The sequence below is a fragment of the Physeter macrocephalus genome, chromosome 3 (genome assembly GCF_002837175.3).
Source record: "Physeter macrocephalus isolate SW-GA chromosome 3, ASM283717v5, whole genome shotgun sequence".
Classification (NCBI taxonomy): domain Eukaryota; kingdom Metazoa; phylum Chordata; class Mammalia; order Artiodactyla; family Physeteridae; genus Physeter; species Physeter macrocephalus.
In genome coordinates, this window is record NC_041216.1 from 31842150 (window position 1) to 31865514 (window position 23365).

The following is a 23365-nucleotide window of genomic DNA, read 5'->3' on the forward strand; positions in this document are numbered from 1 at the left end:
GAAAATAACTGCTTCCTTATTAGCCTTCTTGTATTATGTTTATTTTAATAGTATGTTTTTAAAAGTTTTGGAAATTGCATCTTTTAAGTTTGAGCTTTCAAAAATGGTGATGAACTTGTAAAAATGAAATCTGTCAGTTTACTTTTTTTTTTCTCAACAGCTCTTTTTCTAAAGCTGCTTTAGTAATAACCTTATTTTCTTTTATGGGGGAATTGGAAGAATTCTGAACCCTTTATTTGGAGATGAACGAAAGCTATTTTGCAGTGTGCATCAGTTGAGCATACGATACCACGTATATCTTCTATGTTACACTCAAACGTGAAGAGTGCTATTTTCATCTCTGTTTCCATCCTTTTTTTACTCGGGGTTTCCTCATATCCTCTCATGTTGGATTTTTTGGCATTAGTTCAAAATCTCGGTAGATTACTCACCATAGATTTAAGAGCTTTTTTTTCACTTGCTGAAAGTATTTTCACACCACGTTTTGTATAAGTTGGTGACTGGGGTACAGAAATGTTCAGGGCAGGCTAATCTCACTGGTGGAAAGTGTGGCGAAGACGAGCATCAGCCCTGTACCGGCCGAGACAAACTTGGGTGCAGCTAGGTCCTCACGCGCTTTCGTGGCACCTGGCTGCAAAAGCAGGGAGCAGGCACGTCAGCAAAAACTCCCCTCCAGCTGAGCTGTGCACGGGGCGTGTGACCAGGAGCCACCCCTGGGATCTAGCACAAGGCTCTTGTTTGCTGCATGGATGCCCTCAGGATCTGAATTCTGGGTTCTAAAGGTGCTTGGTAATAACTGCCCGACCCGTATCTTCCAGATAATCGTTATGTACCTTCAGGTGTTAGAGTGTGAGCGTAACCGACCCCTGGCCCAGACCTCATGGTGAGTTGGCCTTCCTTGTTTTATGAGACCAGCCGGGGCGGTGCAGGAGTGTGTTGATTTGAGGCACTTGGGCAGTGGGTAGTCGGTCCCATGACTTGGTTGTGGCTGGAGTTGTCCGAGTGCCCAGTGTTCCTGCCATGTAAATTCCAGCCAGACTCCCCAGATATCAGGCACTGGTGGAACGGTAAGGTGGCCCGTACCCGCCCTGCCCCGGGAGGAGAGCAGTCACTGGGCTGCCCTTTGGGGGCTACGGACTTGGCACGTCAGGGTCTTTCCCGCAGCTGCCAGTGTGGACTTAGAGGTTCACGGTAGCGTGAACTTGCTTCTGACTGCCTTGGTTAAGGGAATCCTATGGGAGGAAGAGGGGGTGTAAAGCCTTCCTACAATCTGGGGACTGATTTTAACAATGCATTTGCTAGAAGTGAAGCCTGAAGTAACGGTTCAGAGCTGGGTGCTTTCCCACAGAGTGAAGTGTGTAAGGGTCATATTTTTTGCTGCCTGAATTGTCTGGTGCTGTGCTGTGTCTAATGGAGAACCTATTTTGACTTTTCTTTTCTGTACTCTTTCAATCAAAGGGTAGCCTCTGAGGGTAAGTGACTAAGACTTCTCCTCTCCTGTCCAAGCGCTTCGGTGCAGGGACAGCGGCCGTCCTCAGCCAATCCAGTGCAGGCTCTCCGCCGAAGGCTGGCTCTAGATGGTGGTATGCGCACGATAGTCTAGTGCTGGCCCACTGCTGCTGTGGTTCTCTGACGATTGTGCTTCTTGTTAATCCTCTGTCGTGCTTGGTAATTGTATTGATTAGAGTTGATAACTGTCTTGACATGAATTTTGTCCATTTGAAACTTCTCTACCTGTGCAATAAAGATGCAGTACCTTTCTCTTAAAAAAAAATGGGAAGCTGTGAAAACTGGCTGGTGGGAGTTCAGACTAGTGTGGGATGGTGTTTTTATCTCTGAAAGTCCTAGAGTTGCTTTTTCAGCCCTAAGTGTTGACACAGTCTAGTAAAAGGTGTGCATCTTTAAATCATTCCATGGACACTTTTTATATTGTAACTTATTTCAAAAATAGTAGTTAAGTTTAAATATATGTCTTGAGGACTTCATTTTTTTTTTTTTTTTTTTTTTTTTTTAGGACCTAAGAGTTAACGGTTTAATAATATTATCACTATCTGAGTACTAAAGGTTTTCTTATTAGAACCAAAAAAGTTACTGATGGTTTTGTTTATCAAATGTTTGAACCGTTTACTTGCAACTCTCAGGACATGCAGCCTTGGCTCCATCACACGGGCTTTTCCTCGGTCCCCTCTGGTGCCTGGAGCGAGAGCTTCTGAGCCAGGTGCTGCTAGTGGGCAGATGTAGAATTTATCACTGAGGAATTTTTCTGTGGGTTTGTAGGTCACCTTCTCCAGGATTTCGGGCAGAGATAACCAGGGTGGGGGGTGCATCAGTCAGACCCCAGCACGACTTGGCTCCCCTCTGGATGGAGCCTGGTACCATTGGGGGATGTTACGAGCACTAAATACGTGACCCGTGCAACTGTTTTTTTGTGAAGTTAATCTTTTGTTTTTGCAATGTTGATAAAGTTAAGGTGAGATCTGATTTTTGGTCTGTTGAATCTTAGAGAAATATATCTGAATGAAAATGTTGAAAATGTAGCCAATGTCAAAACTTTAATTTTTTAAAAAATGCAAATGTTTTGTATTTTTATATCTTCTAAAATGTGATAAAGTTTTTAAAATGTCCTGATTGTGATGAAACTTGTAATATTTTGTTGCTTTTATCTGATTTTATGAATGTTCATTTTAAGACTCCTTGTTGAAATGGGACAGTTTGGAAACGGTTCTTTGATAAGCCTGAGAAGAGGATTTCCCTTGGGGCGCTGAGCCCTCTGCATGACGTTCCCATACACCCAAGGGCGTTTTCCTCCCTTTTCAAGTGGACTCCCGTGTGGAAGAAGCCACGCCGTGAGCACCTCTCCCCGGAGAAGGAGCGCAAGAGGACGACTTGTCTCAGAAAGGCCCTCGCAGGCTTTGTGCTGAGCCCATTCATTTGAGTTTGCATGTTTCTCTGCACTATGGATTTTGAGCATTTAGGTTTCCTTAATCAGATACGTTGAACTGCCACAGTAGACATCTTTCTGAGGCACTGTGTTTTGCATGAGAGCAGGCCAAAGGTTGAGAGGGAAAAGTAAAGTTAAAGTCGGTTCTCTTTCATAGCAACACGTATTGTCTGACATTCAGCCAGCTTTAAAAATTTTTTTCAGTTATTTCCCTGTCTTCCTGTCGTGTATTCAGAAGAAGCAGCTAGAACGTTTCTCCATGAACTTGTGAGATTCACAGGACTGTCTAGCTCTAAGTTCTGGCAGTAGACTACTTAGTGGAGCCGTGACTTGACTTAGACAGTGCAGACAGGTGTTGTGCGCGTTGCCACGGGTGCTGCAATTCTTCCTGCATTTGCTTTTCAGGAACTACATGAATGACAGCCTTCGTACAGACGTTTTTGTGAGGTTCCAGCCTGAGAGCATCGCCTGTGCCTGCATCTATCTCGCTGCCCGGACGCTGGAGGTCAGTGCTGGGCCACCCCGGGGGATTCACCGACCCCAGTGAACTTCTACGTACTGTGCTTCAAATTATGCTCATTGGGGCCAGTAAAAAGCCTGCTTGCTGGAGAGCGGCAGGCTTGTTTTATCGCCCTGAGAGTCTTGTTGGCCACGAAGAAAAGTGTAACGGCGATGACTTCTGCGTTTACAGATCCCTTTGCCCAGTCGTCCCCATTGGTTTCTGTTGTTTGGAGCGACTGAAGAAGAAATTCAAGAAATCTGCTTAAAAATTCTGCAGCTATATACTCGGAAAAAGGTTCTGTGTCTTTTCATGTCGCATGTGCCTCTGTGTTTGACTGGAAGCATCTGGTCTGAATCCTGCACTCTGGCTTTTCTAGGTTGACCTGACCCACCTGGAAGGTGAAGTGGAGAAGCGCAGGTACGCCCTCGACGAGGCAAAGGCACAAGCCAAGGGCCTGTTGCCCGGCGGCACCCAGGTGCTGGACAGCGCGTCGCGGTTCTCGCCTGCCCCCAAGCCGGGTGAGCGTCGGCGCGTGTGTACTCCTCTCAGGGGTGGCCCTCTCCTCCAGGTTTCTCTTCGAATCACGTCTGCAGCTAGTCTGAGCACTCCGGGGGGCTCCTAGGAAGTCTGTTTTTCCGTTTTCATTAGGAAGGGGTATGGATAGGCTCCTGAAATGGCTGTCTATCCAGCCTAGCCAAATAGTTTGTCTTTGATGAAAATCTCATAAGTCTGGAGCAGTAGATCATGTTGTTATATCGTAGAGTTAAGCGTGATGCCTTTCCCCGGTCCCGGAGGCAAGGCGAGCGGGACGGGTGACCTTCCTGCGTCTGGTGGTTCTGAGCCCGACGGGGAGCAGGGAGTCACGGTCGGCAGCGGCAGTCCTGCGGGCGAGGCCCCACCTTGCTTGGCTGACCCGTTTCTCAGCAGAACAGTTGTCGGGTTGTAACTTCTCATACTTGATTCTAGCGGAATCCCCCAAGGAAGGCCAAGGAGACAAGCCTTCCCCACTCTCTGTGAAGAACGCCAGGAGGAAAGTGGAGGGCGTGAAGAGAGCCAAGGCCGACAGCCCGGTGAACGGGTGAGTGTCCGCGTGCCCCGATGGGCCGCTGGGGTTGGCTGCAGAGACGTGGGGTCTGAAACTCTGCTCTCCGCCCTGTTCTCAGCTTGCCGAGGGGGCGAGTGGGGTCTGAAACTCTGCTCTCCGCCCTGTTCTCAGCTTGCCGAGGGGGCGAGTGGGGTCTGAAACTCTGCTCTCCGCCCTGTTCTCAGCTTGCCGAGGGGGCGAGTGGGGTCTGAAACTCTGCTCTCCGCCCTGTTCTCAGCTTGCCGAGGGGGCGAGTGGGGTCTGAAACCCTGCCCCCCGCCCTGTTCTCAGCTTGCCGAGGGGGCGAGGGGCTCGAAGTCGGAGTGCGAGTCATGAGCAGAGTTACTCCAGGTCCCCGTCACCATCCGCTTCTCCTAAGAGAAGGTGTGTGCCGCTCGGGGCGCTTGGGGCTGCACCTGGCAGGGGGGGTGTCTTCCCTGGGAGGTGGTGTGGCCTCTCCTCAGGACAGTTGCTCCTGACCCAGAGGTGGTCGGGGTGGGCGGTCACCCGCCCAGTGGTTTCCTTCACAGGAAAAGTGACAGCGGCTCTACGTCTGGCGGATCCAAGTCACAGAGCCGCTCGCGGAGCCGGAGTGACTCCCCACCCAGACAGGCCCATCGGGGCGCTCCCTACAAAGGCTCCAAGGTAAGGAGCTACCGGAGGTCCAAGGACTGCAAGTACTCCGCCCAGAAGCCACACAAGTCTCGGAGCCGGAGCTCCTCTCGCTCTCGGAGCCACTCGCGGGAACGGGCAGATAATTCTGGAAAATACAAGAAGAAAAGTCATTACTGTAGAGACCAGCGACGGGAGCGTTCTCGGTCTTACGAGCGAGCGGGCCATCGCTACGAGCGGGACCACCCCGGGCACAGCAGGCACCGGAGGTGAGGGTGGGGTCCCTGAAGGTCTGCCCTTCGGCCCTCGGCATGCTCACCTCGGCCGCTGGCCCTGGGGCATGACTCTTTGTGGAAATGGTTGTTGACTCGGGACCGTGTGATGAATTTGGAGATGGAATGGAGAGGCCAGCAAGCCGCCCTTTAGCGTGGCCCAGGCCCAGCTCACCCTGCCCGCCTCAGCCGCGACCCTGCTGGTTGCAAAGGCAGGGTGCGCACGTCCCGGTGGCGTGGCTTGGTGCTACGACAGGCTGTCTCTTCGATTCCGTACCGATACTCGATTACGTTAAACCAAGAAAATGACTTTTCGAACCTTTGCCTATATTAGGTTGTACTTATGTACGTATTTTGCAATGTTTCACTATGAGAAAATGGCCTTAACAGCCCCTCACTCTGTCCACGTTGTAAATAAACATATGTTTAATACAAGTTAAAGCTATATACGAAAACTCAGAACTTGAATTCTGTCAGCTTAAAACTTGTGTAGAGAATTCTGATTTTTAAAATGTGAGAGTATTTAGATCTGTGTTGAAAGTCGTATATATTTTTATCTGTGCAATGCTGAGTGCAGGCCACCAGCTCCTAAATAGAGAAGTTTCCTATATATGCATTTTATGTGGTTAAATAAACAACAATTCTCTCTACTCAGGATATTTGGAACGTTAAAGGGTTTGTGGTTTGTGAGCGCGCTTGCTTGCCCCCGTGCACAGCTGGCAGTACCGGTTCTAGTGGTACGTCTGTGCTGCCGTCTCTCATCTCATTAAAGCGTTGGGTTTTGTATTGAGTTTTGTGCACCTGCTCTTCTGTGAGGGTTTGTGAGGAGTCTGAGCTGTCTGCTGCTGGTGGGGTAGAGGGAGGGTTTGAAAAGGACACAGTGGTCTGGAGTCCCCTTATGCCTGAGGGACATTGGTTTGTAATGCGCTGCAGGTTTTGTCAGGCTGGCGGCAGCCCGGAACAAGGACCCTAGAGGAGCATCACCCCGGAGGGGCGTCCTCCGTCAGAGTGGGTGGCGGGCGAGGAGACAGGTTGGCGCAGGTGAGCAGGATGGGCCGATGGGCGTCGGGCCTCTCTCTGGGTGCTGCGTGTGCTCCGTGCGGATCGAGGGCTGTTGGGGGGCTGTCCTATGCCCCGTGTTGGCTCTCTGCAGACCAGCACTTCTGTGCGGTTGGGAGGCGCGGCCTTCCTGGAGCCAGTGGGCCTGGAGACAGGTGCTTGAAGTCAGTACAGCCAAGAAGGTGTGAAAGCGGCAGGGTCAGCGCTCAGGGTGCAGATGGTTCACTCTTATGGCCAAACCACAAAAGCCTGGGGAGGCCGTGGGCTCCAGGACGTGTTCAGAGACCTTCCGACCTGGGAACCGGAAGCAGTCCCTTGGGCGGAAGGGTGTTCTCTGGTGACTCACGGGGCTGGGCCGGGAGCCTACTGTTTCTGCCTTTCTACTGGCCTATCGTCCACTCCCTGCTTAGCCAGGTTGGGGCCTGGGGGTGTCCAGGCCTGGCCATTTCCTGCCTAAGACTCACTGGAAGACCCTCCTACAGGGCAAGCCTCCCAGTAGAGCCAGTGGGACTCCCCACATCCCAGTGCCAGCAGGAGCCCCCGCACGTCCATTCGTGAGATCCTGCCATCCTAGCCAACCTCAGCGAGGACAGCGGAGCCTTTCTGGACTAGATGGGTGAAGTGGTGCCCTCGGAGCCCCCTACCCTGAGGAGCAACACTGGGTCTTGGACAAACACCATGCTCCACAGAGGCTGCTTTTGGTTTTCGGACAAAAACTTCCCATGGGCACAGGATGGGAGCTTATGTGCTTTGAGAAAGGAAAAAACACTCCACCTATGCAAAAAGCGTTGTACTATCCATCCCGCGTTAGACGCGGGGCCTCCTCCGCTTATCCAGACGGGCAGAGAGAGGAGGCTGCAAGCCAAAGGGATGGGGCGGCGGGTCCAAGACCCCCGAGTCCTTCCTGACGGCGCCCCGGCTCTGCCCCCAACGCCCGACACGGCACTCCTGGCGTCCGGGCTGCGGGAGCCTGGGCCGAACCGCCGTCACCTGTCTGCCACCTTCCCTCCCATCCTCGGGAGGAGGGCTCGGGGGTGGAGGCCACGCCCCGCAGGCCCGCCAGCTCCGGTTCCTCCCCTCCGGCCCCAGCAGCCTCAGTTGTCTCGGGCCACTTCCGTCGCCCCCGCAAACCCTAATTCCGTCGACGGGATAACGTCCCTTCCGCAGTCCCGAAACGCCACTTCCGGCCTCCCCGGACACCAGGCCCCAGGCCTGTCGGGGGGCGACGGGAGTTTGGGCCACGCAGGCGCAGAGGGCCCCCCCCCCCCCCCCGGGGGATGTGGGAAATGTAGTTTTCTAGCCTCCGCAAGGGACTGGCGGAGCCGGCGAGCCGTGGGAGGAGCTGGGGCGGGGCGCGGGGGGCGGCTCCTCCGGCCGGAAACCGTCGCTTTCTGGGCCGGGTGGGACCTGCACCGACGCGGAGCGGGGCGCCGTGGGGCGCTAGGGGGCGCTGGCCGTAGGAACCAGCGGGCGGCCGCACTCGGGCTGGGAGCCAGTTTAGGCACGGACCGGAAGTGCCTGAGCGCGGCGGCGGCATGGTCAGCTGAGTCTCCAGGTTGCGTCTGGGAAGAGTCGGCGTGAGGCCGCGGCGTGCGGGCTCCAGGGACGGCGGAGGCGACCGCGGCCGGCTGGGGCTCGGGGCCTAAGACCTGAGCGTCGACACCACCCGCGCGGTGGGCGCCTCGGGGAAAAACTGGGTTCAGGGAGAGTCAGTACCTGCCCAGGGTCGCTCAGCTGGGGAGCGGCGGAGGGTTTGAGGGACGGAGCCGTGCTCGAAGCAGCCTCCTCGTGGTGGGATAGGGTGGTGAGGGAGACGGGGTGCGGGAATCAGGGCATCAGGGCGAGACCGGAGTCCCCGGAGTGACCTAGGCGTGCACCTGTGTTCCAGCTCCGCTGAGTGCCTGGGGCCGCCGCCAAGCACAGACCATGTTCGTGGTGCGCCTGACTTCCCAGCTGCTCAGGGCTGTTCCCCGGGCAGGTGAGAAGGCCCCGTGGGGGCAGATGGGCGGGAGGCGCACCTGGGTTAGGAATGTGGGGTCAGCAGCTCAGTTCCCCCCGCTGCTGTTCCTCACCAGCTGGAGGCGGGACCCGGCCACAAACGACCTCGTAAACGTCCACATTTCACAGAGGGGAAGTCTGGGCCTGAGAATGTCAGCAGGGCTTCAGGAGGTTCTGCTCCCCAGGCCCGGTGGCCGTGCGTAGGTCGTGTAGCCCCACGAGCGGTAACTAATTGTGCCATCTTGTCTCCTGCAGGGTGCAGTGGGCCTTGGCCTTTCTGCGGGGTGTTGGTCAGGCACGCCTGCAGGCCTCGCTACAGCATGCAACCTATAGACCCAAGTGGGGTTGCGTCCCTCCCTGACAGGCGGGTCCACACGAAGCTTGAGGAGATGCTGGTCCCCAGGAAGATGTCTGTCAGCCCCCTGGAGAGCTGGCTGACCGTTCGCTGCCTCCTGCCCAGACTGGACGCTGGGACCCCAGGGACTGTGTCCCCAGCCCAAGTCTATGAGTGTCCGCCCAGCCGGGCGGGGGAAGGGGTCGAGCAGGGGGGTAAGGAGGTCTGGGACGCACCTCAGATACAGTGCAAAAACGTGCTCAAGATCCGCCGGCGGAAGATGAATCATCACAAGTACCGCAAGCTGGTCAAGAGGACCCGGTTCCTGCGGCGGAAAGTCAGGGAGGGACGCCTGAAACGGAAGCAGGTGAGTGTGGGCCCTCGGTCCAGAGCTGGGCAGGGAGGTTGAGGTGCGTGGCTGTGCCGCAGACCTGTTGCTGGTCCCTCTCTCTGCCCTCGCAGATGAGGTTCGAGAGAGACCTGAGGCGCATCTGGCGGAAGGCGGGCCTGAAGGAAGCCCCCGCAGGCTGGCAGACCCCCAAGATCTACCTGAAGGGCAGATGAGTCTCTTGTATCTCTCCCCCAGCCCTGTTACTGCTGATGACCCATTGTAATAAATACTCGGAGAAGTTAGCCATCCTTGCTGGCCTGGACCCTCTTCTGCCTGGGGTGAGCTGTCTTGGGGTTGAGGCTGGCGCTAGCGTCTGCTGTTACAAGAGACACAAGGGCCCTGGGTGGCAGATTGGCGGTCCCTTCCCCGAGCTGGCCCCTGTCCTGGTGCCAGGGCTGCAGGAGTGACAGCCTGACTGTTCATGAACTGGTGCTGTGGGGACAGCTGAGAAGAGTTCCAGCCCTGCCCCTGATGAGCACGCAGATGGGGACTGTGCCAAGGGGACCAGCTCGGAGGTTAGGGAGCGCCCCGATGGAGGCGGTGGCGTGATTAGGGTACACGGTTGACCCTCTGTGCAGTCGAGAAACCCGAGCAGAGCTCATAGTCAGCGCTCCTTCTCCGTGGTGCCAGGTTCAACCAACTGTGCATCGTGTGGTGCTGTAAGACCTGTTTGTTGGGAAAAAAACATGCGTGCAGCTGGACCCGTACAGTTGAGGGGGCAGAGAGGGCCTCACTGGGGAGACGGGGAGGAGAGGCAGGAAAGACGCCCTGATCTCAGAGATGATGGGTGGGGTCCTTCAGGACCTGCTACCTGGGCCTCAAGTGACCTTCTGAGCCATCTTGCTCAGCTGCAGCTGGGGACCCGTGGCCTGCTGTGGGCTCCTTGGCCTCTGCCACTTTTGGGGGCCCTGAAGGGGGGTGGCGAGGGGCTCACCAGGAAGGGATGGCCTACTCTGGAAGGTTCAGGGTTGGGCCGGGTGAGGAAGGGGTGCCGTTTATGGAGCTGGGGAAGCCCAGAGCCTTAATGTGAGCCAGTGGTCCTCAGAAATTCCAGGTTTCTCCTGCGTGGAGGGGAACGTGTTATCGCTAATAGTGGGGGCCCCCTGGGCCTCTGTATCCAGGCTTGGGAGGCTGGACTGCGGGCGGAGGAGCCTGGTCAGGGTCCGTGAGTGCAGGCGAGGCTCGTTCGCATCCTCAGCGTCTGCCCTGCTCCTGATGTTGGGTTCAGGGCGGGGAAGGTGGGTAGTCTCTCCTGAGCCCCGGAGTGGCATCTGCGAGGGGCACGGTTCTGTTGCTCATGCCCCCGTCCCGCTTCACACCAGGGCGGTGCAGGCTCCTCGTGTTCTGTCAGAGATGCGTCTGTGGCCTGGGTTGGGTTCGGTTCCCTGCAGGTCGAGCAGATCTGGGGGCAGGGGGTGTGCTTGGACACGGGCTTCCCAGCATTTCTCCTGGAAGGGAACAGACAACCCCGATGCTTCAGTGAGCCAGGTGGGCCCCTGTCCTGTGCGTGCCTGCCCGCCGGGTAAGCAGGCTTCTAACCGTGGGGCCTGTCTGAGTCCCTGTCCATCAGGGGAGATGGACTCCTAGGGTAGCTGTAGAGTGGACGTGAGAAGGGTGAAGCTGACCCTGACCTGGAGGAGACCAGAGGCCCTTGAGGGCACAGGACTGCTTCTACAGGTGGCCACTAGGGGGCAGTGATTAGGCTTCTGGCAGCCCTTGGGGTCGCGGCTGAGGACCAGGACACGGGCATCCTTCCTGGGTCTCAGTTTCCTCAACTGTGGGTGGGGCAGGGGTCCCAGGGCCAGGGCCTGGGCCTCAGCAGTGGAGCCTCCCTCGGGTGGAATGGACCATGCCCTCCTGGTGCCAAGTCTGGCCCCAGCTCCACAGGCCTCCCAGCAGGGCCTTGGCCTGCCAGTGACGCCCTTGGCTGACGCCCATGGCCGCTGAGCAGCTGCTCCCGGTGTTTCCTTCCAGCCCCCCTGCGGGAGCTGCCCCGTGGCTCACCCCACCCTTCCCTGGCTGAGTCTGGAGACAAAGCTCCGCTGGGGCCATGAGTGCTGGGGATACAACTGGCTGGCCTGTGCAGGGGGGTGCAGACCCAGACGCCTGGAGGCTGCCTGCTGGCAGAGCGCCACAGGGCCCTGGCACGCGGGTCACCTGCTGCAGCCTCCTCCACCGTGAGGTGGGTGCCAGCTGGGGCTCCCCCGGAAGGCAGGCTGCCCAGTGGTTCCAGGCCACACGGCCTCACCATTCCTTCACAACAGTGGTTCTTCAGTAGGCATTCAGCCACATCTGGAGGCACTTTTGGTTGTCACAGTGGGGGTCACAGTTGGTGGAGGCCGGGGATGCTGTGAAATGCCCTACAGTGCACAGGGCAGCCCCTGCCCGAGAGCAGGTCGCCCCAGATATCAGTGGTACCATGGTCAAGGCCCCCTGTTCCTGAGGTCACCAATCCTGTCGGGTCAGCTCCTGAGCTGGCCCAGCCCTGCTCTGTCTCCTCAGTCCCTGTCCCTTCCCCTGCCCTGCAGGCCCTGCACCTCGGCAGCCCTCTCCCTGCCCCAGCTCGTGTGTGCAGACCTCATCCTGCCTGTGGCTTGGGTGCTTTGGGCCCCAACCGCGATCTCAGGAGGTGGTTTGGGGGTTTTATTTTTACTCTGTAGCTCCTCCTCCCTTCCCGATGGGGCCTCCACCCTCCCCCAGCTCCTCCTCCCCGCTGTCTCCTGTTCTAGCCCTGGGCACCCCCTGAGGCGGGGCGCAGAGTGAGGGCCCCTCCTGTGTGATGTGGTTCTGGCCTGTGGTCTGCCCTTAACCCATAGCAGTGCGTAGGGCTTGGGTTCAGCCAGAGGAGGGCCCCAGCGAGGGCTCGAGCTGGTGGGGGTGGTCTTGGGCACTGACTGGGGATCTGCCTTTTGGACCCAGTGTGGGGGCGCTTCAGGGAGCTCAGCCGCCACACCTTGCTCCTGTGCTCCTCCATGCCTGGGGCACGGCCAGTGTCTTCTGGCCTGGACGTTCCTGCCCACGCAGTGGGCCAAAGAGGGAGCCAGGCAGGCTCAAGCCCTGTGGGAGGGTGTGAGGCTGGATGCTGGGCCCTGGGAGGGGCCGGCTGGGGCCCTGCCCCAATCAGACGCGCACATAACGTGTGCGCCCCCAAACTGCATGCGAATAGCTGTGCTCCCCGCCGTCCAAGGAGCCTGCAGGCTGGCGAGGGCGACAGAGAGCCTCGGCATGGGGCATAGGTTGGCCTCACTCCCCTGGCCTGGCCACGGCCCACTGAACTTGCCTGGAAGGATGCTGGAACCTGGGGGGACAGAGGAGGCAGGGAACATTCCTTTCCAGGTCTGAATTTTGGAAAAAGCCGCTGAAGGGCTCTTGAGCTGCAGCTCCAGGATGGGGCGGAGGAGTCCAGACCTGGGTCTGGAGTTAGCCTGAGGGTGGGGGCCAGGGGGCGACAGCCCCTGCTGCCTGGGTGGGCAGACACAGCCCCTGCTCCCTGTCGGATTCTGTCTAGTGCTGACCTCAGCCTCACAGGGCACTGCTGGGCCATTTTTGGGTGAGGAGACAGAGCTGTGGCGTTGGGTTCCTCACCTGGGGGTCACACGTCAGCTGAGCGATGGGGCTGGGGCTCGAGTTCTCCCCAGCTGAGACTGCCACCTCCCAAGCTGGAGTTCTCTGTGTGGGGTGTGGACGGCCTGTGTGTATTTTGAGGATCCCTCCCGGCTGAGTAGGGAGGGAAGCACCAGGCCGGCAGCCCCCTTGCTTCAGCTGTGCGGTGGCAGGGCTGTCCGGGCCCCTGAGGCCAAGAGGAGGAGGGGCAGCCTTAACCTGCAGGCTGGGTGGGAGTTGTGACGCCTCTGTGGGAGCCTCTGAGCCGTGGCCAAGACTCACGATCGGGGTGGGCCGGGTCGCCGGCATTCATTGTGCCTGTGTCGTGCGGAGTGTAGATTGACCCAGTGAATTTGGGAGCACAGGACAGGGGTGACTGCCCTGTGACCTGGCACCCCACACCCTCGCCACCCAGTGTAGGTGATCTGAGGTGCAGGGGAGGAGGCTGATTCAGCCTGGAGTCCTGCCGAGTGGCCCCGGCCACCCCACGGCCCCTCTGTGGGTGCAGGAGGCCCCAGAGGCCACCAAGACTGGGGGTCTAGCCTGGAGTCCCCAAGGCCTTGGAACACCAAAGCTCTCACGTGAACAGGGTGGGTGGGTCACCCCCGGGTCCTCTGGGGCTCAGACCTGGGCTTCCTTGTGAATCCAGGCAAGGATACCCTCTCCCGGTCAAGAGGAGCCTGTTCGCTTTGCTTGTTCTTGTTGGTTTTGTTACTTTGTATTTACAGTTGAATTCTTATTTGTTGATTTGCCGGCCAGTTAGGATTGTACGTGGCTCAGCGTGGAGTTGTCAGCTCCTGCCTCACCTCGCCTCACCCACCCCGGGCCTGCCCCAGGGGCGGCAACTTCAGCTCCTCTGCTGGCTCGGCCTCCTCCCGGTGTAGCTTACCACGGTTTAAATGGCCTCACGGCTCAGCAAGCTTGCGTCTCCTTTCTCGCTCAGCTCTTTATCCTCTGGTTTTGTTTTTTCTTTTGCACGTTTTTCTGTGTGTCACTAACTCAGCTCCAAACTTGCTGACGGAATTTAAAAACTCTCACTTGCGTCCAGCTCCTCGAGTGACTCTTGTTCAGGTGGAGCCGCCCTCCTGGCACCCTGTCTGGGCTGCCCTGGGCCCTTGATGGCACCAGCAGGGTCTCCCTGGGATACCCTTGGCCTCATCAGCTGGAGCCTCTGTTTCTGGAATGCCGTGTTTTCCTGCCCTGTGGTTTACTGTCTTGTTTTCATGGAGTACATCCTAGAATGGCTTTCTGAGAAAAGGTGCGTCAGAGATAGATTGTAGAATAAGAATCATGTTTTTAAACAATTAGTAATTGACATGTTTGAGTGGTTCCTTCCACCACGGGCATCGTGCTAGGTTTTTCACAGGACTTATCTCACAACCAATCTATAATGAACCTTGTTTGATAAGGGAGGACCCTTAAGTACAGAGATGAACTCGCCCACAGTCACATGGCTGCGAAGCCATGATTCAGCTCTATTTGACTCCAAAACTTAATTTAAAAAAAAATAAATTTGTTTATTTACTTTTGGCTGCATTGGGTCTTCGTTGCTGTGTGCGGGCTTCCTCTAGTGGCGGGGAGCGGGGGCTACTCTTCGTTGTGGTGTGTGGGCTTCTCATTGTGGTGGCTTCTCTTGTTGCGGAGCACAGGCTCTAGGCATGCGGGCCTCAGTAATTGTTGCGTGCGAGTTCAGTAGTTGTGGCTCGTGGGCTCTGTTGTGAGCGGGGGCTACTCTTCGTTGTGGTGTGTGGGCTTCTCATTGTGGTGGCTTCTCTTGTTGCGGAGCACAGGCTCTAGGCATGCGGGCCTCAGTAATTGTAGCGTGCGAGTTCAGTAGTTGTGGCTCGTGGGCTCAGTAGTTGTGGCTCATGGGCTCTAGAGCGCAGGCTCAGTAGTTGCTCCACGGCATGTGGGATCTTCCCAGACCAGGGCTCGAACCTGTGTCCCCTGTCGTGGCACTACATTTTGTTTTCCTCGTGGGTGTCATGTGCTGCCCCTCCTCTGACTCGGTGGCCTGTGAGTTGGGGGACGTGAGTGTCTGTTCATGTGACTGTAACCATAAAAGGAGACACTGTCACTGCTTTTCCTTCCCTGTGAGTTTTTGTTTTCCCTGGAATCAGTAATTGTGTTGTTTTTTTTCTTTCTTTTCAGTTGCTTTAGTTTTCTGTGCCCTCATCACAATTTCAACACCAAGTTCTCAGCCCAGCTTCCAGAAACAGCTGAGGTTCATTCATCTGAGAGTGAAGTCTCTTCCGGGACTTCTCAGCTGTCCGGCGGGCTGTTTGCCCTTCACGTCGGGGCCCGGCTCTCACCCAGGGTCTCTCGGACTCCCTGCCCCCTGAGCGTCTTCCCTTCTCCTTCCCTTTTTTTGTTCTCATTTTTTACTTTTTTTTTCCTTTTTCCTTACCTTACTTTGAAAGAGCACATCTTCCAGTCTCCTGCGGAAAGAAACACAAGAGAACATTTTGAAACCTTGCACATCTGCAGACATCTTTATTGGATCCTGTTTCTTGGTTCACAGTTTGGCTGGATATGGAATTCTAGGTTGGAAATTATTTCCTGTAAAACCCCGTAGGCGGCGCTCTGTTGTCCTCTGGTTCCCAGTGTTGCTATTGAGAAAATTGAACCCAGTTTGAGTCCAGAGCCTTTGTGATTTTCTCTCTCGAAGCTCCTCTTTTCCTTCTCTGGTGGAGACACTCCCAGTGACGTATATACTTTGATGTGGATCTGTTTTCGCCCCCATGGGAGCCCATTTCAATCTGGAAACTCCTAACCTTCTGGGATTCAGTTTTGGGACATTTTCTCGAACCATTTTGTTATCATTTCCTCCACTCTGTTTCTTCTCTTTTTCTGGAACTCTTGTTGTTTCGGATGATTTTCTCTTCTATATTCTGTCTCACTGGCATCTTCAACATTTTCTTCTAATCCGTTTAATGAATTTCTTTCATTTCTGTTACCTTCTTAATTTCTAAGAGACTTTTGATTTTTGAGTGTTTTTAGTGGTCCCCCGTTTATGTTTCATGGGTGTGGTGGCGTCTCCTTGTGGGGCTGTTAATGCTACATGTTTTCTCAGCCCCCCGCCGCCAAGTCTAGTTTCTGTTTCTCCCAAGTGTGTTCCTCTGTTGACTTTGGTCTCTGTTTCCCACGTCAGTGGGCTTCCTCTGGTGGCACTTGGCTGTGTGCTTATGTTTGAGAGTGAGGTGTACCAACCAAGACCCCCAGAAGTGGCTCTAAGTGCCCTGCCCCACTTCTGGTGGGAGCCAGGACTCTTTGGAGACATGACTAGTTCCTGGTAAGGTTGCCAACTTCAGCAAATAAAAATACAGGCCCCTAGTTAAATTTGAATTTCAGATAAACAACAAATAATTTCTCAGTATGTCCTGTGCGATGTTTACCTGGAAACCCTAACGCCAGGCCTGTGGCAGGAAGCACACGAGAACCTGCTGTGTCTCTTCATGTCAGAGGCCACGGGAGGCGCCAGGAGGGTGCAGAGGGCTTCACTGGCCAAAGATGAGACAATATGAGGGCTAAAGCACATGAAGCGTGTTGAGACCCATCCACGTTGGGCTGAGGCGCACGAAGCGCGGGAAGACGTGTCCGCACCGGGCTGAGGCGCACGAAGGGCGGGAAGACGTGTCCGCACCGGGCTGAGGCGCACGAAGCATGTTGAGACCCATCCACTGGGCAGCCTTGGAGGATACAGAGGCCCAAGTCCCAGGGTCTCGGCTGAGATTCTATTAGCTTCTTGGGCCGTATGACTGGGTACATTCTCTGAGCATTTTAGTATAACTCCCTGTCTTCCTGGAAACCAAAATAATGTATATTGATTATAAAGCTCCCATGCTGATGGCTTAAATAGACTAATGCATGCTTTCATAGATTTAAAATAGAGAACGTTAGATTTCCAGAAAGAAAAAAGGAATTGAACTTCTAATGCTTTAGAGGTGTTCACCCTTTAAAAAAAAAGTCATTTTCTTGCAGAATCCACAGCTAAAAAAATAAAACCTGGGACAATTGTTGATCGTTGGATAAGAAGCAGAGAGATGTGAATTCTGGCAGAAAGCAGATACTGCCACGGAGACTTTATGTCATATAAACATTAATATTGTTTAAATGTTGGGCTGGAAAATGTGGAGTTTAACAACTAGTATTAGAAAAAGTTCAGGTAATTTTTTTTTTTTTTTTTTTTTTAAAGAATCAAGTTTATTTATTTATTTTTGGTCGCGTCGGGTCTTCGTTGCTGCCCGCGGGCTTTCTAGTTTCTAGTTGCGGTGAGCGGGAGCTGCTCTTTGTTGAGGTGCGCGGGCTTCTCATTGCGGTGGCTGCTCTTGCTGTGGAGCCTGGGCTCTAGGCACGTGAGCTCTAGAGCGCAGGCTCAGTAGTTGTGGCTCACGGGCTTAGTTACTCCGTGGCGTGTGGGATCTTCCCGGGCCAGGGCTCGAACCCGTGTCTTCTGCATTGGCAGGCGGGTCCTTAACCACTGCGCCACCAGGGAAGCCCCCATCATTCACTTTTTAGCCTTCCTTCCTTTTCGGCACTCCAGGCTTATCTCGTATTCCCTCCCGCACCCTAAGACCAGCCATTTCTCCAAGGAGCCCTGGTTCCTTGTATCGGAAATGGTCTTAGAAACCATTTCGATCTGGAGCTGGGTGTGCTCACTGCTGCTGGGCCTTCTCAGATGACAGAGCCGACCACGCATCCACACACCTAAAACTGCTGCCACAGGCGTCCGCCTTTATTTGTGTTACACTGAACATGAGTTCACAGGAGTGTCTCCAGCTGTGACCCTGACCTCGCGGGTCACCCCAGCTCCTCTCTCGCTTTTCCATAACCTGTCACCTAATTGTTTGGTCCCCGTCCCCTACGGCAGTATCAGAGCTGATAAACCACAGCCGGTGGGAAACACGCGTGTCAGCTCAAGCACAGTGCTGCGTGCAGGCCCCTCTGCCTTCAGTCACAGGCTCTGCTCGCTCCCGAGGTCCTCAGGTTGACACTTCCACACCCCTTCAGTGATGTTACCCCGTTTGTGAGTCAGCCAGATTTCTTGGTCACATTCTGATTACCTGACCACCTAAATGAGTTGTTTAGACTTCACACATTAAGATTCCCTCTTTGTGCCACGCAGTTCATTGGATTTTGATAAATGCATGGTGCCCTGAACCCCCCTAATGGTGGATCGTACAGAACAGTGTCGTTGCTCTGAAAAATCCCCTGTGCTCCACCTGTTCATCCCTCCCCCCGGTTGTGGTTTTAAGGTGCTTATTATGCAGCAAATGTCTGGAGCGTTTCTAAAGATATTGAAGTTCACAAAGAGAGCGATTACAGAAATCGTGGGTTACTATCTAAAAATATTCATTCTTTGTCCAAATTACGTCTAATTTGGATGGTAAAGTTAAAACGTACGTTGTGTGATATATACAGTTACGTAAACTAAAGCTCTCCGTTTAAATTTGTCAATAACAATATAAATATTTGTGTACTTATAAACATTCATAGAGAGGTATATCAGTATTGTTAAGTGGAGAAAGTGTATATATTATATAATAAAGAGAAAAAGAATTGTCTTTTACATGCACAGCATATTCTAAACAAAAAGAAAAGCTGTTGTTTCCTCTGCTGGGTCAGGGAGTGCATTTCTCTCCCCCAGGCTTGTCCCGCTTGGGCCCTTATCCCCCCGCAAGTTCCCACCACGACTTGACTCTGTTTTACCAGATGGTCCTTGTTTCTAAGATGGCAGACGCTCCCAGTAATCATTCAGTGCTGTGCTCGTTTTCGATGTTGTCACCTGGATTAAAACTCGAGCCAAGATGATCATCATTTCTTGTGTGTGGTCCACAGTGACGATGTGCCTGCCCAAATTCAGGCCTGAGATCCAGACTTCGAAAAACTGACCATGCGTCTTAAACCTCACCTGTCTTTGGGGCTCCCCCAGACCGCCATTGGCAACACAAAGGCCTCCTCCCTTGGACAAAATGAAGAACAGTGCAGACAATGGAATATATTTATTACTACCATATTTAACCACCTCTTCGCGAGTTTGGAAGCCCCCCTGCTTACGAAGCCCGTAATATGGGAAAGTCAGACTCTTTATACACAAAAGGAATGTTGTTATGACTGTGTCGGAGCAACTTCGCGATCTTGCGTCGGCGGGAAGCTGCCACGTTCGCGTGTGAGGCGAGGATGGCTCCGATTGCTGTGTTGTGAGGCCCTCCCCGCCAGTACCTGCAGGTCGGAAGTCTCAGTGAGGTAAACACAGTCTCGTGACTGAATCCTGGGGAAGTACGTGACACCTTAAAAGAGATTCTGCTCTCTGGCCTTTGGACATTCTGTGCGGCCGGGCGGCAGTGGGTGGCCTCCCGGGGGCCGTCTCCGGGCTCCCTGACTGTTGACGCGACAGGAAACAGCCTCACTAGACAGGCCGACACTTGCCACACTGTCCCCAGGGGCCAGGTCAGGGCCGGGGGCCCCTGTGCCCCAGAAGCAGATGACCCGGAACTTGCAGTCCGGCCCGAGTCCACAGGACCGGCAGAGGAGTTGGACGTGTCTCGCTGAGGTGGTGTGGGTATGAGACAGCACAGGCTGTAATGAAGTGTCTGTAAATGGATCTCATTCAACTGGCCCTCAGAGTTCAGGAGAAAATATCACAAGAAACTCTTAATACAGATGTGAAGCCAGTGATCCTTCAGAAGAACTGAAAATTCTGTAGGAAGTGATAGAAGGAAACCGCTCAGGACGGTGGTACCCGAGGGGCGGCCCTGGGTCCAGTCGGGACCGGGAAGCTCGGGGAGTCTGGTGGTTGGTTCACCCCCACTCCTCCCACCCCCCTAACCCCGACAGCAGAGGAGTCCTTGGGCTGGCAGGCTGGGCGGGCAGGGGAGGTGGGAGCCCTCCAGGCTGCAGGGCCGAGGGGCGTTGGTGGCCGTGCCGAGGGCCGCAGGGAGGCCAGGTCAAGGCTTCGGGGTGGCTGAGGGACTGTGTTGTGGGCAGGACACCACGGACCACCCTCCCTCCCTCCCGTGGCTTCCCCCACACCCTCTGGGGAGCTCGAGCCCCTCTTCATAAAGCAGAGCTGCTGACAGGAGCTTCGGTGTCACCAGAGCCCATGGTGAAGGGGCTCCCTTGCTGGAAGCATCGCATTTAAAGGTAAATCTCCTTGGTGAGGCGCCAGGGACCCAGGGCGCCCGTCCACGTGGAAGCAGCGCTCGCGGCCCCCAGGAAGCCAGGCTGGTGGCTGCTCTAAGCCTGTCAGCCCTGGCCTTCCCGAGGCGCCAGCAACCAGCTGGACCTGGGGACTTTTTGTAACTCCCGCGGTGAGAGGCGCCACGGGCGAAATCTGCTAGGAGTCGGTCTGTGGTCCTTGATTCCTGGCTGCAAAATTGATGAATCGATAAGGACGATAAGGAAACACTTCTGGCATGATGGGAGAGAAGAAAATACAGAGGCCGACCTTGGAGCCTGAGGTCATGGTTCGAGTCTATGACCCATACAAGCCGGCCGACGCCCCTGCACCTTCACGAACAGAATGAACGAACAGAGGGGACGCAGGCAGGCCTCAGAGGCGCTGCGGGCTCGGTTCCAGGCCACCGCAGTCACGCGAGGCACACAAACTTTTTGGTTTCCCAGCGCATATAAAAGTTATGTTTAAACTGTAGGCTATTAAGTATGCCATAGCATTATGTCTAAAAAACGTACACGCCTTAATTTTTTTTTAAAATTTATTTATTTGTTTATTTTTGGCTGCGTCGGGTCTTTGTGGCTGCGTGTGGGCTTCCTCTAGTTGCGGCGAGCTGGGGCTACTCTTCGCTGCGGTGCGCGGGCTTCTCATTGCGGTGGCTTCTCGTTGCGGAGCTTGGGCTCTAGGCGCGCGGGCTTCAACCGTTGTGGCACGCGGGCTCAGTAGTTGTGGCTCGCAGGCTCAGTAGTTGTGGCTCGCGGGCTCTAGAGCGCAGGCTCAGTAGTTGTGGCGCACGGGCTTAGTTGCTCTGCGGCATGTGGGATCTTCCCGGACCAGGGCTCGAACCCATGTCCCCTGCGTTGGCAGGTGGGTTCTTAACCACTGCACTACCAGGGAAGTCCCATAATTTTTTTTTTTTAATTTTACATGCCTTGATTTAAAACTACTTTGTCTCTAAGAAATGCTAACTGTCATCTGAGGCTTCAGCGAGTCAGAATTTTTTGCTGGTGGAAGGTTTAAAATAATGTGAGAACTACCAAAGTGTGACACAGACATGAAGTGAGCAAACGCTGTTGGGAAAATGGCACTGATAGACCTGCCTGACACAGGGTCACTCCAAAACTTCAGTTTGTAAAAAGGGCAGAGTCTGCGAAGCGTGGTACAATGAGGGGTGCCTGAGCCCTGTTAATGCCACGCAGGAAACCACTGATGTGGGTTTCACCACGACCGCTAAAATCCTTGATCTTGGCTCCTTGACGTTTTCTCAGGATAAAAGGGTTGGCTGGCCCATGAAATAATGGATCTGTATTTCCAGATTTTCTCGTCTGTATTTTCGAATCAGCGTCTCAGTGGATTGATGACCTCCCAGCCTCTGTCTGACCTGTGGTCTCCACCAGAAGGAGAAGAGAGCCTCCATGGGACACCCGGCTCTTTGGACACGGGGCCTGCAGAGCCCCTGCCTCACGGGGTGAGCCCCGGCACCGGGCAGGCCACCAGGTCCCCAGAAGAAGGACCAACACACTCACAAGTGACCTGGTGCTTCTACGAGACCTGGTCCTTCTACGAGACCTGGTCAGAATGAGCAGAGAAGCAGCGTGGGGGAAGTGGCGAGTGCCGTGGCCTGTGACACGGCACCACGCTCTGGCCTCACCTCGTGCTGATGATGGGTCGGCACAGCTCCCGAGGACACCCCAGGGACCCTGCTGCTCAGTGACCTGCCCACAAGCCAGGCCCTAACGAGACACCATCCCTGAGACCTGTGCTTTTGTCCTTTTAAGTCCTGGCCCTGCTTTGCTCAGGGAGACAGTCGCATTTGTCTCCTGTTGCTGCATCAAAAATCAACACAAATTCACCAGCTTCCCACAACATGTTCATTACTGCGCGGCTTGCACGGGGCACGTGTCTGGATGTGAGTTTGCTGGGAGCTCCGCCCAGGGACTCACCAGGTGAAACCTGTGTCGGCAGGGCTGCGTCCACACCTGGGGTCCTCTTCCAGGCTAATCTGGTGGGTGGCATAATCCGTTCCTTGCGGTTGTAGGACTGAGATCCATTTTCTTCTTGCGGGGGTGGGGTGGTCGGGTGGTGGTGGCTGGGGCCTCAGGGTTTTGCACTTGGTCAGCCCCATGGGCCCTTTCACAGCCCAGCAGGCGAGAGAAGCTGAGGCTTTTCGGCCGGCGTCAGGGAGCAACTTGCAGTCACGTCTGTCACGTGGGTGCGAAGGGCTATCCCGCCAAGGTTGGTCACACTCTGGGGGAGGAAACGGGCTGGGTGCCCTGGGGAGCATCTCAGAACTCTGTGCATTTCCCTGATGTGTTCGTGTAAATCCTGACAGCTTGAAACTAACCGTCTTGGTGTTTCCTGCATCACCAGACCACATCTCTCCCGCATGTAAACCCCCTTAGGCCTCATCGTACTTCACGTGAGAGCCCAGCAGGCTCTCCCCTACCCGGCAGGCAGCTTCCTGGGCCCCAGCCTAGCTATTCACTTGTGGGTGTGGGTCCCCGAGAGGCTGTCCTGGGTGGTCTGGTGGAGGGAGCCCCTTACCTGCTTTAATCTCGCCATGTTTAAAATGACCTCATTCCTCAGCAACTGGGTCTGCAGGCTGCCTGCCCTCTAACAGCTCCGAGAGGGCAGGAGCTTGGCATCCGGTGCAGTGCCGAATCCCAGTGCCTGGCACACGGTAGGTGCGCAGCGTTTGCTGAATGACAGCATGTGTGAACACGTGTCCGTGTGTCTGGTTGTCCCTCTGAGTGCCTGTGGTTTCTCCTCCCAGTGATCCTGGCTGCCTGGAATGTCCGGGTCCCCAGGATTGGAGCCAGAGTCTCAGTCTCAGTCTCAATGGGGCTCGCTGGCTGACCCGCCTTGTCTGGCCTGGGCTCCTAGGAGAGGGGATGTGGGTCCAGGGCTCTGGTCTGGCTGGGGCCGGGTTGGAGCTCAGGAGGACCACGGTGACGTTGCGGCCGTTTAGTTCCGGTCTGTTCTCTCCTGGGCCTCTGTTCTCATCTGTGGCTATTTCCTGCCAAGGACCGGGGAGGTGGGCTCAAGCAGAGAGAACAGGATGGGGCAGGGAGGAGGGGTTTGCAGCCTTCCCCGGCCCTGTCCATCCTTGCCCGGTGGTGCCAGGAGTGTGCTTCCTCCTTCAGACTTCTGCACTGGGGCTGAGCCCAGGGCTGGATCTTCGATGCCAGGAATCCACTGACCTCCATGCAGGGCTGAGGGAGGGAGGGCTCTGCTGAGAGCTTAGGGTGTGGCCCGGGTGCTTCCAGGCTCCTAGCTCACCGCTGGGAGCTGACCCCGCTCCCCTTCCAGACTGAGGGGCCGGACCTGGGCCGTCTCTGCCTCCCTCCAGCCCTGCCTGGACCTCTTCCCTCTATGGAGGAGAGACAGCCTGGCAG

At 55.4% G+C, this 23365-nt stretch overlaps 2 protein-coding genes across 13 annotated transcripts; both read left to right on the forward strand.

The window, feature by feature from the left end:
- Window positions 1–41: 41 nt before the first annotated feature.
- Window positions 42–6068, forward strand: CCNL2 (cyclin L2). 11 transcript variants are annotated; one of them, XM_028488003.2, is made up of 8 exons: window positions 808–883; window positions 1459–1583; window positions 2690–3446; window positions 3633–3737; window positions 3820–3961; window positions 4410–4521; window positions 4819–4911; window positions 5043–6068. In XM_028488003.2, exons 3-8 carry the CDS (start codon window positions 3354–3356, stop codon window positions 5410–5412), a joined length of 915 nt encoding a protein of 304 aa, XP_028343804.1. In that variant the 5' UTR covers window positions 808–883; window positions 1459–1583; window positions 2690–3353; the 3' UTR covers window positions 5413–6068. The 11 variants fall into 11 exon arrangements, with proteins under 11 accessions (XP_028343799.1, XP_028343801.1, XP_028343802.1 ...); XM_028487998.2 differs by lacking the exon at window positions 1459–1583 and having other exon boundaries at window positions 42–883; window positions 3347–3446; XM_028487999.2 differs by lacking the exon at window positions 1459–1583 and having other exon boundaries at window positions 47–883; window positions 3347–3446; window positions 5058–6068.
- Window positions 6069–7984: 1916 nt separating this feature from the next.
- Window positions 7985–16983, forward strand: AURKAIP1 (aurora kinase A interacting protein 1). 2 transcript variants are annotated; one of them, XM_007129123.3, is made up of 5 exons: window positions 7985–8143; window positions 8359–8448; window positions 8724–9169; window positions 9265–9471; window positions 14948–16983. In XM_007129123.3, exons 2-4 carry the CDS (start codon window positions 8397–8399, stop codon window positions 9364–9366), a joined length of 600 nt encoding a protein of 199 aa, XP_007129185.1. In that variant the 5' UTR covers window positions 7985–8143; window positions 8359–8396; the 3' UTR covers window positions 9367–9471; window positions 14948–16983. The 2 variants fall into 2 exon arrangements, with proteins under 2 accessions (XP_007129185.1, XP_028343810.1); XM_028488009.2 differs by lacking the exon at window positions 8359–8448.
- The last annotated feature ends 6382 nt before the right edge of the window (window positions 16984–23365 follow it).